An 18,851-nucleotide genomic window follows, 5' to 3' on the forward strand; every position below is an offset into this window, starting at 1 on the left:
TACCTGGGATGGTTGTTCACGTTCCCTAAAATTGGATGTTATATACCCCAGAGCCTTTGACCTCTCTTTGTAGAGACTAATAGCTTGATCCATAGGAACTCGTAACCTGATCCAGTATTCTATGGTACCATAATTTTGAATGTTTCCTTTGATTCCTAAGGAATAAATACATACGGGATTGCATTAATTTTCATTTCAACATTAGAGTACTTAAGTCAAAAGCTAGGAAACGCCACAAGTATTGTGGATGAAAATTGTATGAGCCAGCAATGCGCGCTCACAGCCCAGAAAGCCAATCGCATCCTGGGCTGCATCAAAAGAAGTGTGACCAGCAAGTCAAGGGAGGTGATTCTGCCCCTCTATTCCACTCTTGTGAGACCCCACCTGCAGCACTGCGTTCAGGTCTGGGGCCCCCAGCGTAAGAAAGACAGGGACCTGCTCGAGCGGGTCCAGAGGAGGGCCACGAAGATGATCCGGGGGCTGGAGCACCTCCCCAGTGAGGACAGGCTGAGAGAGTTGAGGTTGTTCAGCCTGGAGAAAAGAAGGCTCCGGGGAGACCTTATAGCAGCCTTCCAGTACTTAAAGGGGGCCTACAGGAAAGATGGGGAGGGATTCTTTATCAGGGAGTGTAGTGATAGGACGAGGGGTAACGGCTTTAAACTGAAAGAGGGTAGATTTAGGTTAGATGTAAGGAAGAAATTCTTCACTGTGAGGGTGGTGAGGCACTGGAAGAGGTTGCCCAGAGAGGTTGTGGATGCCCCATGCCTGGAAGTGTTCAAGGCCAGACTGGATGGGGCTTTGAGCAACCTGGTGTAGCAGAAGGTGTCCCTGCCCACGGCAGGGGGGTTGGAACTAGATGATCTTTAAGGTGCCTTCCAACCCAAACCATTCTATGATTCTATGATTCTAAAGATTAGTTGTCTTGTGACTATGCATTATGACAGTGTTTGTGACATGAGATGTGCAGTTCATGTTAGAAACAGAAACAACTCCTCCTCTGGCTCTACATGTATGATCCAAAACATGACCATTTTTTTGTATTGTAATCTGCAATATTTACTGTCCAAGCTATAGAGTCAAGTCAATTTCATTATTTTAATCTCTTTAAGGCAAATAAAGCTTATAACAGTTTTGTATGTCAACAGTTGGAAATGTCCCATAAAGTGGTATGCAGTTTAAATTACTGGCAAAAATACCACTTTATAATGGCTTATTAAACCAGATTTTTGACAAAAGCGGGCAGTTAGAGGTCTCTGAATCTACTGATCCGATAAAATACTCCTAAAAGAAAAAGTAAACAGCACAGAATATTAAGTACTTCTTAAAAAAGGCTTGTCCGGGATATCTTAAAATTATTTTAAAACAATGAATTAAATTAAAAGGAAAAAAATGCACAAAACCTAAACCAACTCCCCCATAGATTATGCTACTATATGAAATATTAACTGTAATCACCATCATTTGCAGCTTTTTGATGCCTTACGACTCTTATATGAAGACTTCTGACTTACCAGTTTAAATTACAACCACTGTAATCATTTCTTCCTTTATTTATTGATAAGGAATGAGGGGATATATTTATGACATTTGGGCCAGATATAAAGCACTGATGTTTGATAGTCTTATAATACAGAAATGTTTTTGTTTTTAACGTATATTCTGCCAAACAGGGAAATTGTATATGCAAAAGTAGCATAATTTGATTTAATTTAAATATATTACAAGACTTCATTGAAATTACTGTATGTTTCAAAGTTGAAGTAAGTAGGGCCCCCGTGTATCAATAACAGCCTGAGAGGATGAAAGAAACTTGCATTAGACAACTAAAACACAATTAACAATATATAAAATAATAAAGCAAAATGAAAAAGACTATCAGTCTGATTTTAAAATATCTTCTCTACAGTATTCATAGAGAAATTCTAACATATGAATAGTCGTACAATGCAATCAAGTACCCTGCTCTACTAACTACGTTTCTCCATGTTGTTTTTGAATAATTCTGTTGAGTAAGGTGATACTATCTTTTATTAAAATTCTTTACATGTGTAGTAGTAACACTTTGCAAGTGACCTTTATACAAGACAAAGAATCACTTGCTATTTTCCGACAAGATTCTCTAATGCCATTTCCAGCATGTCACAAACTTCTAATGTCACATACTTCAGGATCACTATATTAACACCATCTTTGTCCTCAGCCATTACGGGCAAAATTGCACCTGTCAGAGCTTTCCCACAACTGTCGGTAGAATCACCAGACCATACCGCACATCCAACAGGAAATATGTTGTGTAAACCTTTTTTTTTTTCTTTTGAAATAGTAATACACTAATTCATTGTTGGCCAAATACACATTACTTGTCACTTACAATACTGCATCAAACAGAATACTTTTTGATATGTTAATTACCAATTAAATTTGCTGTGCTGTAGATCTTCCCATTGTTTTCCAAGATTTCATGGAACTTCAGTTGACATTCAGCAACTGTTTCATAATCTGTGCCATATGCATGATGAACTTCAAGTGTGATACTGTTTTGCTGTATATAGTGCAAGAAGCAGTCATCAGCCTGCACAAGATACTGAGAAGTGAAGTCATATGATGGGGTACGCCCATAAACTACTGGGGTTGTCTGAAGTTCGAAGTCATAGAATGCATAAGTACAAAAAGTTGCAGGTTCATGGTCACCAAAAGCATGCATAGCTCCAGAAGAGAAGATCACTTTGCTGATATGAATTTCAAAAAGGTTCTCTCCTCTTTCTAAATGTAAAGTTTCATCAAATTCATCCACTGTATCACTTGGCAATATTTCTGGTCTGGATTTACGCGGTTTTGTACCATAGACAATATCTCTTAGTTGAGCTGCAACAAATAAAACAAAATAGAGCTACAATATGACCGTCTTATTTAAAAATCAAATATAATTAATGACTGAGTAGAGAGGAAAAAAGCATAATTCAATTTTATTAACACTGTTACTTTTTTAAAGGTGTTACCAAAAAAGAAATCACACATTTAAAATCATACATCTACTGCTTATTTAGCACACTGACAACAATCAAGAATCCCTCCACAATGGAGCTGCTTCAATATACATAAAAATAGACACAGGCCCCTAAAAATTAATAACAGATTACAAGGGAGTTAACAAGCAAAAATTCAGAAGTCTTATGCAATGATCAAAATAAGTATCACTATGCAAATGTAGCAGAGACTTAAGATACATATTTTTGTAGGGTTGAACTAAATTTGCCAGGGAAAGAAAGAATACATCCGACTTAACCTCTGTAATATCTTGAGTGGACAGAACTATCAGCAAAGACCTTTACATGTTGCCTGGCCTCACATGTGGTAAACTGTGAACAAATCCAAATATGTGCTTACAGAATTAGGACATAAATCATCATGCAGTCCTTTAGTACAGGGGATGCAACTTGGAGACAAAACATGACGACGTTGGGGTTTGTAAGATATCCTACTTCAGGCTTTCTATGCACCTTTTACATGCTGAAGCCATTAAACCAGCATTTTAAATTCATCATATTGAAATATTCCGTAGGTATATTATACCATGACTTTGGGATTTTTAGCAACACATGATTATATAATGATAGGACAGCAAAATAAAAAGTTGACCATAAATGTACGATTTATTAAAAAAAAAAAAAAAAAAAAAATCTAAGTTTGATAGTTTTATACTTATTCAGCAATAGCTGCAGCATAGACTTTGTTGAATTTTGTTTGATTAATAACTTTATCATTTAAGTCAATGAAACAGCACACAGATAGTTTTCCGTGAAAAAACTGACCTTTCTGCTAGTTTTAGGAATGGAAAAGTGTTTCAACTGAAGAACAAAGTTACAACAATAACTTGCAAGAGATAAAATATAAAAAAAAGTTAGAGAAGAATATACTTTAAAGATACCTTCTAGTTTTCTGATGCGTGCAGCTCTAATATCAAGAAGATGGACATACTGTTCCAGTCTTAACTCATAGTCTTTCTGTAGACTTTCCATCTTTTGTGTCACTGCTTCTACTTCAGTCTGAAAAAAATTTGCATGTAAAAAGGACTTTTGAGGCATGTCTGCACTGATGCTGCACATGCTTTTGTCTACAAATTAAAATACAGTTAGATTTGAGGAAAGAGCATTTAGAGTACACAAAAATAGCAGCAATTTTTAATTCAGCAATACAGCAATCAGTTCTAATTTCAGCAAAATCTAAAAACATTATTAAGAAAAACAGACTAGCTATTCTTTCAGGATAATGTTCCCAATAGTTTCTTTAATGATTTTGTTATTTTAAACTTAGATTAATTGAATGAAAAGTCAAAATATGATCTGCAATATTCCAGCACAAGAGAGTAAAAGCAGCGTGTTGTGGAAAAGAAAGCTTGTTTGATAAGTACACTTACTATTTTTCCTGTGAGGACCTGATAAGAGCTCAGAGATAATCCCAAGAAGGCATGGTTTGAGGGCTCTGATCAGGGTGAGTTAAAAGACTAAAGTTATAGTCATTTGGATCTCAGGCTTTTTAAACAATACTTTCAAAACCAGCAAATCTTATGTTGTTACCTATAAACAGCCTGGCTTTGTTGCTGAATTTGCAAGTCTTAATTATGACAAGTTCCAGTGCTACAAATGTTAAAATGTTATTATCAGTGAGTAGAGTTTAGTACCTGGTAATCTTTGTTAATTTTGTGCTGCACAATTAACATATTCCTTGTCTTTTCAAGTTCTTGCACTGTTTCCGCATGTGTTAATTGCAGCTCCCGGATGGAGTGTTCTAAATCTTTATGGACATCATCATCTACTTTTTCCAAAAACATGAGGTCCCCATTCTTCTGCTGCTTTCGAACCTGGACAAAATTTGAAAAATTACTAGAACAAAGTTTTGCAAAATATTTGGATGTATTTGTGCCTGGTTAAATGTAACACTGGGACATAATTTTGGAACAACAATAAGACAGTAAGCATAACTTTGTAAATTTTGAGCATGTCGTAACACAAAAAATAGGAATGAGGTAGACCAGTAAGTGTCAGGATTGTATTCACTAATGTAATCTCGTGACTATCAGGAACCAACTAAAATGTATGAGATATTCAGAAGCAATCACTCCTGTCTATCCAAGGAAAATACAAACCCCTTAATATATTTGTCTTTTATATAATTAATAATCCTGCTTCAGTGAACATACAAAACCTGAATTACTATTCTCAAGTCTACATTGCTTCTGTTATTAATACTGGGGTTTTAATTTTCATCTAGATTTTTTTTCTTACGTTATTTCATTATCATTATAGAATTATCATTTGCATTTCAGTAGCAGAAAAAGATTCTATTTGCAGTAAACACTTCCTGAAGAAAATAAAACGTAAGTCACTGGAACAGTGGAAACTTAATGCAAACTTATTTTTTCACTGATTTCTTCCCCCCATGCCCACTTCATTTTCAATTTTGCTGTAAACAATAAAATTACAACTTATGTGCAGGGTAAAAAATAGCACATTTTCTGGTTATTTTTGTTTTTCTGTTTTAATAAACAAAGAGAAGTTGCTAAGCATCGCTGTATCGCATTTTAGAGCTTCCATGCTTATAGACACTCCCATAAATTACAGAGTTAATAAACAAATTTTTTTTTTTAATAAACATTATAGGAAGAAAAGATGGCATCATAAGCCATTTAACTGAGAAAAAGTAAGTTTTTTAAGAAAATGCTTGTGAATCTGGTTTAATTCAATTTTGATATTACAATGAATTATCTACATAAATCTAGATTTCATCCTGGCAATTTTTTTGTCTTCCCTTCTGCTTCACTGTAACTGAAAAATGACAAATGCACACATATGAGCTTGAAGCATTAACTACAAAAAGATGCACAAATAATTCAGCCCTAGAAAATCCCAAGCATTGTATAGAAAACGTAATGGTCAATGAAGGGTTTAAAAAAAAAAAAAAAAAAAAGAAAAAAAGAAAGAAAAAAGAATAAATGCAAAATATATAGAATCATAGAATGGTTTGGGTTGGAAGGAACCTTAAAGATCATCTAGTTTCAACCTCCCATACACTCATTCTTTGTAAGTTACCTTTATAAGCAAGAGGGCTTCACTGAGTTCTGCCACATCAATATCATTTTCCTGAAAAAGAAATACTTAATGAAAAGGTGTTATCAGATATGAATGAATATCGAAGAAATACATTCAGAATAACAAGATGCATTCTCACTAGACATGACATTTTGCTTGATATCATGAATAAACACTGTTATATTTCTGTATTCTTTTGCTTTCAAGAAGTATTTGCACTATGCATAAAACATAGAATGGGGGGAGGGTTTGCTCATATTCTAAACAGAAATAGAGTTCACCTTGGTCAAAAAATTCATGTGATTTTTCAGTTCATCTAGTTGTTGCTTATGTTCCAGGTAGCATAACTGCAGGTCTTTGTTCTCTTGCATCAGCTTTTCCTTTTGGTCTTAACATAGAAAAAGAATAAAATACTCTACTTAATTCAACATAATTATAAAAATTATAAACTTGCTTTTTCATATTAACTTCTGCATGAAAATTTCATTTTAAAATACAGAATCTAATTTATTTTGTATAGGGAAATCTTTGGTATTAACAAACAGAAAGAGAGGGATAGAAAACTAATCCTCTTTGATCTGGTGTAGGTGTATGGATTAAAAAACCCAAAACATTCTTACTTTCATTAAAAGGGAACATACATCGTCAAAAATCTACACTTTCTGTATTTCTAAATAGAAAGATATGCCCAACTAAGCACAGCTTTCTGTTTTGGGGGGAGGGAGGGAAGAGGGGAATAGAGAGGATATAAAACCCTGTCAATCTGAATGACTAAACACCATTAAACCTATCAGTAGAAGGTTACACAGATTTTATACAAATACCCACTAATGCATAGCAACATCCACAATGATTTCTCAATAAGATGTGAGAAAAAACTTAAAGATTAGGTGAAATAATTTAGTTATAATAACATACCTTCTCTCACATGTAAAAGTTTTAAAAGCAAGCTTTTCTCAAAATCATTGAGGTTTCTAAGGAGCAAAAGCACTCTCTCACTCTCCTCCCCTGACCAAACTCCTTATTCTCTTGATAACAATCTTTTTTCTCCTTCCATTTTTTCCTGTGTTTTTTGAAAGTCCCAAAGTTATATTCTCATACCATGTACTTAAACACTATGAATTCTTATTTTAGGTCAGAATGATATAAATGTTAACTGTCAACCTGACGTGCAAGTATTAGCCTTTGTAATTCCCATCTGCACTCGTGGGAGTTGATTGGTAAAACATTACATACTTAGTTGAGAATATATTTTACTGCTTTCAACAAAATAGTCCACAATATCTTTTTAATGCTGGAATCTTTTCTGTTGACTCTCAGTGCAAGATGCACAACTTAACTATTTTTACAGAACAGCTTTTCAGTTTAGAGGCTTGAACTCAGCAGGAAACAGGTGGCTGAGATGCTAGTCTCAAGGGTTTTGAAATGTTTCAAAAATTGACATCAGGTTAGTTTTAATTTTGCAGAGTTTATATATTAAATGACATCTTCACTAAAAATGAATCATCTGTAACGCCATTGCTCCTATACACAGTAGCCTGACTCGTACATGTGTTGGGACTCCACAAGAGTCATTTTCAATTCAAACACATAATCACCAGTAAGGTTTTAATTCTGCAGTTATGAGGAAAATGTAATGCATTTGTGCAATTGAGAAGAAAATATAATTAGAAACACTAAGGGCCAAAAATTAGAAAGCAAATAAGAGAACGATTAAAATAAGCCTTGTGAATGGGCAGAGAAGGCAGGCCTTCATAAAAGATGGTGAAACACTTATCAGCAATTGAGTCTTCTGGACTCTCCCAAATAATATACTTGAAAGACCTATATCTGTTGGGAGGTCTCCCACAGAGAAAAAGGGCCCCTTATACTGATGTTGTTTCTTTTCTCTACAGTATAAACTGAGATCTGAACTGGCACTTTTTCCAGGTATGACACAATATATCCCTCCTCAAGTACTTCTATCTCATTGTCATGAATTTTCTGACAAGAGCAGCAAGCTCAGTCCACTCTTTTTCTAACATGAACCTCAGTGAAGTTTTTGTACACATTTTTAATATTCATTCACACTTGCTGCTTAAAAAGTTAACTTCAAAACTGTAAATGCTATATAGAAAGGAAACTAGCTTTTGTTCAAATAGAGGCAATTTCAACAGTTTGTTGAACCAAAATGGGCCGATCCGTCAATAGCACAGCTCAGTCTACCTTAGCACTGTCCATGTTGCCTTTCCAGATTCTCAACAGGCTGTGTTTCTATGATCCCAACCAAAGATAAAAATGCAAGAGATGCAGGGAAAGAGGCAGGAGGAAAGGGAATACTTCTGCAATAGCCTTTAGGGAACAGAAGTGACAGGAGGCTCCTGCCATTCAGTTTTCCCATATAACTACATTGTTTTTCATCAGGAGCCACTCAAACTCTCTGTTGGTTGTTTCCACTAATAATACTATCAGCACTGGTTGGAGCACACTTGGATCGGGGTTGGCGCTGCACGCTGGCTGCTGCTTAGCTTGCTTCCCCTAATTTAACCCAAAAGCCACAACTGAAGGGGAAGAAGAGGGGGAGAGAAGAGGTGATTCTCACACCATTGGTGACCACATCCCACAAAAACACATCATCACAACAATATTAGGGTTTTCAGTAGCAAGGCTATGACAGTAACAGCACAAGAAAGAGGGAAAAACACTGCCCCGGAGGCTTTAGAAAACACTACCACAGCAGCTTGCATGAAAGGCTACAGAGCTACAAGTGGAAGCAGACTACAGAGTTGCAGATAGCCCTCTGTGTTGATAAGGGCTTGTAAGACACCTAAGGGACTGTGCAATAATGTAATCAAAATTGCATATTGTGCCAATATATGCAATCCCATTCAAAATCAGAATTTGAATAAACTTGCATGATTGTCTTCCACATTAAATATTTGTACATGTTCACAAAACATGAAAAAATCTTAATCAGCAAAAGCCTCCACATTTGTTCACCTCCTACATAAATTCACAGAAAGAGTTCTTATAGACCAACCAGTACCAACCAGGTAGCAGGGGAAAAGAAAAGAAAACCGTCACTGTCTTTCCCTGTAAATAAAAGGTACATGCTTCCAAGACAACAGAGACCTATTTTGCTTACTATCCCATAATCTACCTACCATCATGTACAAGAGCATCTATCCTCCCCCTCTTCCTTGCCAAACCCTCTATTTGTCTAGGTCCAATTTAGGGCAACAGGACTACCTTCTTTGTTAGGCCATGGAATAAAACTGGAACTGTATTTATGCTGATTTTTTTTGTAGTTTTATGGACAGAAGAACAATATTTAAGGACTGGAATAGAATTTTTACTTGTATATTTCGCAAGTCAGCTTTTACTGACACAGAATAAATATTTGTCCATTAAGACAACTGTAAAAAAACTGCAGTTAGTAAATAGTGTACTCCATGTAAAACAGTACTATAACTATGAACAACAAATGCAGCAAGGCATGAGATTATATTAATGAAAAATAAAAATTATTTAGGCATAAATATTACCAAGTAAAGACATACACTGTATGAATTTATGAGATAAGTGACATGAATCCTTGCTATAGTAATTGTTTCAACTTAGATTTTGTATTAGCTTATTTCAGCCCTTTGAGACTTGCATGAAACAACACTGTCAGGAAGATACAATGAACATGAACTATTGTAATTTATGGCTGAGAATCTGGGAGATATCAAAAAGACAAGAAACTCAAGAACAAATGACTAAGGGAAAGGGGGCAGGGGAAGGGTGATAAAGCATCTGCAAATACCATATTCTAAAAAAAGGGCAAATGTAGTCACAATATGAAATAAGTTATTCTGTTTTCTGTCTAAATGTCTTTCTTTTAAGTATTACAAAACACATTACGAAGTTATGGACAGAAAAATACTACTAAAAAATTCATATCCAAATTACATGATCACTCTAAAAGAGAAACACTGAAGGAGGACATGGAAAAAGGCAAGATGATGTTAGTCTCCTGTAGCATTAAGAATTTTCAAGACTTCATTTATTTTAACTCTTTCTTAGTCCTGGAAAAGAAGATTTGAAAAAAGATTCATATGTCAAACTAGAAAGGGTAGACAAGACACTATTTCTACACTAGTTCCAGGCAGCAGGTTAAGACAAACAGTACTTCAGTTCTCCTGCTGAACTTAAAAAAAGGGATGTGCAGCAAAAGCAGATACTCTGAAGTATGTGATTGAAGAAACTTATACTGTCTAAGTTTTGTCAAAGACAAGAAGCTGTAATCAAATCCTAGATACACAGGCCTTGAAGGGTATTACATCCTGTACTTAAGCTGCAGCAAGTTCAATTCTATAGAAGTTGAAAGAGTAGTAACCTGGCAATCCAGTTTAAGAGTACAACAAGCTATTAACTGCCAATCTAGGCAAGGGGTGGTAAAGATCTATCACAAACATAATGCCCATAGGAAGGATAGAAGATGGAAGGTTTTGCCTGATTTTCCACATTCGACTTAACCAAATAATAGTATGGCCTATAACATTTTCATGCTTTTAATATCAGTTTAAATTTTGCATTGCATAATCAAACTGTCATTACTAACTGTCTCTAACTGTCAATATGTCATAACTTCATATTATTGTAGCTTAAGGCATCTTATTTATTTTAGTATCACTTAAGGCTAATTTTGCAAACACTTGCTGTGGTCAAATAAAATGTTTAAATATTTAATCTGGTATTTGAAGTCAGTAGAGCTACTCAGAATCTTAATGGTAATCACATGCTGAACTCGAGCCATAATCATAAGAAGAATTATTCACAACAAATTGGCCCACTTCATTCCATTAGATTGTTCACAGAAAAACACCTTTTAAAAATACACATTTGAAGAATCAGCTCTAAAAGTATTTAGTTTACTTCCTGCCTGTGCTCTTGTTTTGTAAACTTTATGCTGTCACAGTACATCACAGTATTGAGATAAAAAAAGAAAAGACTGCAAGGTCTTAAAGATTCACCAAGAAGTTGTCCTACAGCATGGAAAAAACACACACAAAATAATCTGTTCAGCAGATTAGAAGAAAACTGTATTATTGTAAATGTACATAGCTGTAAATAAAAATTAGTGTATACTGAAAATATTAAAAAATTCTGAATTCACAAAGTTGAAAGACAACCATCTTCAAGGGCTTATATAGGCTTCATGTAACTTTGTACAGTAAATAAAATTAGAATAGTGGTTTATAATTTGAGAGGGACTGTCAGATGGTCCTCTTTTCCATAAGAATTTTCAATGTAAAGAAGAGGAGAAATACCAAACAAAGAGTAAATATTAACCCAACAGATGAAGAATGAATGCGGCTGGAGTTATATGATCCTCATTCAGCACATAACCTGTATTGGGTCAACTTTTGTACTTAATAGCTAGTCATAACTTAAGCATATTGTTGAAATGTACACTTAAACGGCAGCTCTGAAATCACCAACAACAGAAACTACACTTTTCTGGGCAATATACCTGAACTCCAACACAGGAAAATCTCACATCATGAGAAAGTGATAGTTATTTCAGAAATATACCTCTTTCTACTTTGATCTTGTCAAGGATTTCATTTTTGTCTGCTAAATCAGATTCGATAGCAGTCTCTAGTTTAGCAATTTGCAGTTTCAGTTGCTGTTCCTTTAATTTCCATTGCTGTTCATGGGTCATACTGAAGACACTGCAATAAAACATGTGGCATGTGAAAAACTTTTAGAAATCAGCCTCAACAGAAAATAATAAAGAAAAAAGCTTTTAGTGGCACAGAGACCACTGTCATCATGTCTTAGGAATTAAGTAAACATATGCTGGTCTGCTGCTGTTGAAACCAAGGCGCCTTTCTCAGGCTGCGGTTAAAAAACATGAAAGAGTTTGTGGGATGAGCAAAGGAACTGGCCTTAATTTAGAGCTCCAAAGTCAGAAAAGTTGGCAGCATGCAACATTTGTGGGGCTAGAAAAGGAATTCAGATGCATATCCCAGAGTAATCCACAACTCCAAACCTCAGCAACTGACAACTGACAAAATCATTCTTTCCGCATACAAAACCTCTTAATGTAGAGAACTGGGATCACCCACCTGATTTCTTTTAAATCTGTGAAACATGCAGAGCCTAAAGTCAGTTGCCTGTTCAAAGAAATGTTGACCACAAAGTGACAACAGTTTTCTCATACTGTAAAACAACAATTCTGATACTGATTAAGAAGCACATATAAAGTAATCTTTCTCCTACTTTAAGAAATAAAAAACAGAGGTGGGCAAAGAAATTAGAATAACTCTTTTGCCTGTAACACATTATTTACTTGTAAACTACCAATCTATGTGCAATAAGGATTGCATGGACTCAGAATCAGAACTGCTGAAACCACAACAAAATGTGTAACTCAGATTAAAACAAAATTAAGTCCATTATATAATTTACAGTATAATTCCCAGTAGGTAAAAAGACAAAGCAATGCAATGTGCTTTCATATAATTTAGACAGCGAGTACTATGGTCTTCACATTATTATTCAATACGTGCATTCGTATTGACTGGAAAAATGTCCTTCATCTTAACCACTCATAAACCAGTTTATTCACTTTTGTATTCTGTGAAAAATCAGAAATATTAGGGTTTTTTTAAACATAAGAGTCAGTTCCTCAACTGTTCACTTTGGTGAAGCTCACCAGTTAAAAAAAAGTTATTTTTTACATATATAAATGTATTTAAAAAAAAAAATCTTCTGACATCTATCTATTTATCGATCTGTCTCTCCCAGAGATCTATGAAACAAAAACCTCAACCAAAAAAAACACAGAGAAGAAAGAAATACCACAGAAGGGACAGCCCACATAGCTTCACAGACTGTACATGCTGATTGAAAGAGAACTGCCTGTTTTGATGGCTATGACTACATAAAGTGGTTGAGTACATATAAGTGCATTTATATCTATTTGAAGAATGACCTTAACAGAAAAAAAATATTATAGCATTAATTGTAGACTCTAAAGTATATGGCAAGAGTTTATGTTCTTGATTTGTGATCATAAAAACAGTTCTCTATATTTTGTCTTTTTCTCATACTGTATCTATCTCACCTATTTATATAGTTCTCTAGGCATATACCGTCTTATAGTGTGATAGAGTGCCTTTTACAGCATGCATTAACTTAAGCAATGCTTCTAAATCCTACAGTAATATATCTTCACTGCTATAATTTTGAAGATAATATGCAGCGAATATAATGCACTGAACCCACAATCATTTCCATAATACTGCATAGGTACAGAAGAGACACAGTGTGTTCTACAATTGCTTAGACTTACTCCTCTTCAAAGTTTGATTGGCTCCCGTAAGGAAAGAATAAATCTTAGCAAGAAAAGATATCAAATACCCTTAGTTTTCACACTTCTGAAAATGTTTTCAAGTTTTAATGACCATGATACCTAGTTGTATGTGCATTCGTTATCTTTAGGTACAATTACTTCACATAAAGATGTAGCTACACGTTATTTCAGTTTTTCAAAAGACTATGCTGGCAGAAAAATCATTAACAGTTACTATAATAGTAATTCAGAATTTAGATGTTTAAATGAATAACATTTTAAAAGACAGGTCTTATCCAAGCCTATATAACGCTAACATTTACATCAGTTTGAACTGAGTCAACTTGTGTCGCTTTCTTCCTTTGAATTTTAAGATAACTTTTACTTGAATTCATGTGGAATTTCTTTCACATTTACTGTATTTCACTGGAGTTGGAGCCATCTGGGTAACTATAAATGGTCAACCACATCGGGCACTGTTTCCTTTGGAGGGAGTTTAAGCATTGCTAGATTTGCATTACAAGGTCATATGAAAACAATTCCTCCAAACCTTTTATCCAAACGAATTGTTTTCTTGGATACTGGCTAAATAATAAGAGTCAACTGACAAATTCATACTTGTTCTTTGTACACTTTTCCGATCCAGTTCTGCAGTCTTGGCTTTGGCAAAATTCCCATCAACTTCAAATGAATTTCCAAAAAAATAACATTAGCAAAGAATGGGTTTATGCCTCTTTTCCTCCATTAAAAAAATAAATATTTATTAATTATCTGGCACCTGTGGACACTGGCCGATCCACTGCTAGCAACAGGCAAGCTGTAGTAAAGTTGCATTGTTCAAATGGGTAACAGAAAAAGCTAGTCATGAAACCGTAGTTATAATGAAATGATCCATTTCTCTTTTCAATTTCTTGTTACCTATATAGTAACATGGAATGATGAAACATGAATCAAAGTTTAAATGGGAGCATATGAAAAGACAGATCATTTTAGGTAAAAGAAAAGCCATATTGTGGATTACTGCATTATGAGAGAACCATATTTAAATTTATCTAGTTAAATATCTTTTTAAGTTATGCAACTATGATTTAAATAGAACGGAAAATTTTAAGTCAAGATTGTAAGTTGATTTGTTAGTAAGAGTTATTTCTCTGCATAATAATAGGGGAGAAAAAAAATCATAATCAGAAATATTTATAACATGATCAGACTTTGGAAGAATCTACAACAATGAACTTAAGCAAGAGACAACTGACCAACTGCCCCTATACAAAATTCTACATATTGTGGTTATACAACTGTTACATCTCATATGTAAAAAAATGTTTTAAGCTATTTGTACTCACAGTTTTTTACTACTATAATTTTTAATTTCACCGCAGAAAGTACAAAAAGTATAATAAATATTGTAAAAATACTATAAACAACATTTGCTATCACTTACATTGTGTTTAGTCATTGGTATTTTTTTGACAGACATCACACTGACAAACCAAACAAACTTCAAGAGGAGAAATAATTTTGATAGGAGAAAAGACTTGAAGCATTTTACCTACTTTCTGAGGCAATTATTAGCTCTAGGACATTTGTCTCATTTTCCAACCCTCTTCAGTGTAAAAGATCACATGGTTTCACAATAAAGGAAAAGTTCATTTGAAGGTCATTTTTTTCTTTAATATGCTTGTGGCAATTGACTATAATTACTTCTTTTCTGTAGCAGAGAATTTCGGAATCGTACCTGGCAATGTATTTTCGTTTTCATTGTAAGCACTGCTGATAAAATTTATACAACTTATTATGTATAGGAACCTTTGTAAAAACTCACATAAGCCTATACAAAAACTTCAAGCAGAACCAGTACAAATGAAATGGTAGCTATTACCAAAACAAACAAACCACCCCTCAAAAATAAACATTGGAGAAGCTGTCAAATATCAGACTTTATACAGGTCCACTGAGAAGCGCTGGAAGAACTTATACAGAAAGTTCAAACACCCCTTTTCCCCAAATGAAAGAAAATAAAATAAACCCAAAGGAATATATGTCTACCTAGATGTATTCTTCTTTCAAGAATAACCTTAAGAAAACAAATAATTAGAAATTCAAATAAGAACTTTTTGCATTGATGTTCAAAATAAAGGGATTTCTACTTATTTTTTAATTAGATTTTTTAAAAGAAGTAATCTACTATTTTGAGAGTATTAGAACAAGTATGGAAGCTGCTCCGTTTCAACAAAACAGATGAAATACAGACAGAACACCATAAAAGTTTCCATATACACTTACTGATATGACAAACTGTAGCATGAATCTATTTACACATGTGCACAAACACAATATGCATATGCACATTCAAGCACACAGTATATGAAGACCTATTAAACAGGACAGGAATCAAGTTTTTTATGTACAGAAACCATAACTTACCTGTTATACAGCTTATCATAGTTTTCCCTCAAGAGTTCCTTCTCTTTTTCTAGATCATTTATTCTTTCCTGTAACTAAAATGAAGAAGGAAGTTTCAAGCAATGCACAGCACAAAAGGAATTTACAATGAATGTGTAAAGACAATTAGTTAATAATTTGTAGGCATTGCCAGGCTTTTATTTGTTCTTTTTATACAACAGTCTCTTAGAAGCTTCAAAATAACACTTTTTTTCACCAGATGGATTTACATTTGGCCGAGACAGTCTTTTTCACATGTATAGTAAATATTTTTTAATTGACCTTATAGAAACAACAAGTTCTTGCTTTCAAAATACTCACTAAAGCAGGATATGGTTTTAAAGTTACGAGATGCTTTAATCCAGAATATATACCCTACACGCCTTACAACAGTTTAAAGGTTTGGAGGAAATACCTATGAGGTAACCTTGGTAAACTTGGAAAATACATTCATGTAAAATACATTCAAACCAGGTAAACCAGATGGTAAAACTAAACTTAAGCTGCTACAAAATGTAAGAAAAAACAAGTAAGTTTATAGACTCTTATTCATCATATATTGAAGAGAATGAGGAATAAAACACTTGATTTTTGGCCCTATATCTGGGTGACTTAGTGATGACACTAGTCTCTGAGAGACACTAGACAAAGAAATAGAAGTGACTGATTAGAACTGCTGAGTAAGATGTAATACTACACTGTACTGTAATTAAATCAGGGTGAAATAATACTAAAAAACGAGCAATATGTGATCAATAAATCAAGTGTGATTTTTTTCTGGCTAACAAACCACTTGTTTAGTATCAGTATTGACATGAAATCCTATGGTTTAACCTCAAATATTGTCTAAACACTGGTACTGTGATTATGTGGCATGGGGACCACGTATGGTTCATGATTTTATGAAATGCAAGCAGCAGCCACAGGTTTTTCTTTTTAATGGGATAGAACTATATATATATTACCAGGTCAGTCTTCTAAATGTGTTTGAAAGGTCTATTCACATCTCCGCAATTAAAAGGTAACCCATTGTTAACTTTTCCCTTATCTATGTGTACTACGTAAAGTAGATTCTAGCTCTCTTGAACACAATCTCACCTCCTCTGTCCTTCGGTTTGAAATAGTTACTGATTGCAATTCTTTTTCAAGATGGAGACACTTTAACCGCTCCTCTTTAAGCTGTAGATTCAGTTCATCACCTTTTGCTATTAAAGCATCATGGCTGGTCTTCAAGTTCTTTTGGTTCTGTGAAAAGGAAGGAAGGAAAATCCGGGGCGGGGGGGGGGTGGAAAATCACACCTAGTAGAATTTTACAACACTGCATATTCAACCAGTGCTCTCTCAGGGCAGTATTTAATATATATTCTCAATGTGGTCAACAGGAGACAGTCTTGAACTAAGTAACTGAGAGCAACTTTCATTACACATGGCCAGGAGAAGGTGGCATTCTTGTTGCTCTCATGAACATTAAACCCTCAGTTCAGTCATGATGAAAACTACCAAGAAATACATCTGTTAAGCAATTAAAAGATTTTGCTGTGGTTACAGTGGTTAGACATGCTGACCAAAAACACTGCAGTAGCAAGCAAAAATGAATGTTGACCACAGTTATGTTAATCGCAGAGCTTGCCACAGCTCTGTTAACCCTTAATTGTAGATATATAATTGTTTCATAATCCTAATGCACTCAGTTCTATTTCCCTGCTAGCAGTAATTTAACAAGGGACTTATGATTTCTTTTACATTTTAGTTTACTTCAGTGGATTATATTAAGGCACATTTAACCAATTTTAATATTATATGGAGGATGCTGATAGAATCTCTATTTCCAGAATATTACTTAATAATATACTGCCTACATTCCACAATGCTTTAATAAAGCTTCATTCATTAAGAATTTCAATGTAAATCACATTCAAAGTACGACTTGAAACAAAACAGCCCAAAAGCCAATCTCCTGTTTAATAAAATGATTATATGAAAATTTATGTCAAATACATGTATGAGTATAGATAATGTTTAATGATTGTAGACAGAAAAAAGTTAGCTTCATTTTTTCCATATAATATTCCTACGAAGTAGTTAAATGGAGAAGCTGAACATGAAGCCTATACAAATTGTTTAGGTTCACATACAGTCTGAATATCCTAGAAACAAAAAACTCACAGAAAATCCAATCACCAACCTGATACTCAGCCTTTCATATCTCATTTCTCAGTAAGAAAAATATCATGGAGAGTAAATAATATTAGCAGTCAGTGTTATTTCAGAGAGATAATGAAGTACATTACTCATCAATTTTTAACAGTCTTTCTTCAGTGCTCCTCTTGCTCTGTCCTATATCTGTGAACTATATTTCAATAACTTCAAAAAAATGATATCTTAAAATTCTTTCTTTTACACTCTTTTCATTTCTCTCCAAATTTCTTTCCTTTCTCCTCGAAATCAGAATTCTTAGTCTCTAATCCTTCCAACTGTCCAAATGAACTCATCTTTCTTTCCCCATCTCTCAGCTTCAATTTTTTCCTGAAGTTCTTTCCCATTTCAATAACTTGTGTCACTTCAACCCACGATATATGAAGAAAAAAACCAAAACCCACCTTGGCAAAGCTGCCTTTCATAGACTATTTCACCCTCAACTCTTTCCTTAATTTCCAAAACAGTTGAAAACAAATTCAACAATTATATTTGTTCTACTGAACCATGTCATTAAAGCACTAAAAATATCCTCCTGAAAAATCTCCTTGCTTCAACTTCATTCTAATCCTTCAGTCTCTCTGCTGCTCTCCTGACCATTCTGGATTAACTTTCCTCATTAACTTTAAGGGGACCATGACTTCACCCTCATTTCCCTCCCCCCACCCCCCAAAATGCATTCTTTACCTGGATATTCTTCTATATCTGAGTGTTCTATCAGCACTTTTTTCCATTATGCCCAAACTGTTTTCTATCCTGCTCTCCCTGGAGTATCCCAAGACTCGGGTCATGGCAAC

General features: G+C 34.4%; 1 protein-coding gene across 1 annotated transcript in view; it reads right to left on the minus strand.

Annotated features, from left to right (window-relative positions):
* Positions 1–18,851, minus strand: part of RPGRIP1L (RPGRIP1 like) — an 80,750-nt gene that overhangs the window by 40,292 nt on the left and 21,607 nt on the right. Inside the window, exons 8-16 of the mRNA XM_050904043.1 lie at positions 16,957–17,103; positions 15,841–15,914; positions 11,649–11,788; positions 6,371–6,477; positions 6,090–6,140; positions 4,682–4,861; positions 3,929–4,046; positions 2,413–2,865; positions 4–155 (exon numbers count right to left, since the gene is read on the minus strand). Of these exons, the coding sequence (XP_050760000.1) occupies positions 4–155; positions 2,413–2,865; positions 3,929–4,046; positions 4,682–4,861; positions 6,090–6,140; positions 6,371–6,477; positions 11,649–11,788; positions 15,841–15,914; positions 16,957–17,103 (1,422 nt within the window). The remainder of the gene's footprint in view (positions 1–3; positions 156–2,412; positions 2,866–3,928; positions 4,047–4,681; positions 4,862–6,089; positions 6,141–6,370; positions 6,478–11,648; positions 11,789–15,840; positions 15,915–16,956; positions 17,104–18,851) is intronic.

Source organism: Gymnogyps californianus, chromosome 12, assembly GCF_018139145.2.
Source record: "Gymnogyps californianus isolate 813 chromosome 12, ASM1813914v2, whole genome shotgun sequence".
Taxonomy (NCBI): Eukaryota; Metazoa; Chordata; class Aves; order Accipitriformes; family Cathartidae; genus Gymnogyps; species Gymnogyps californianus.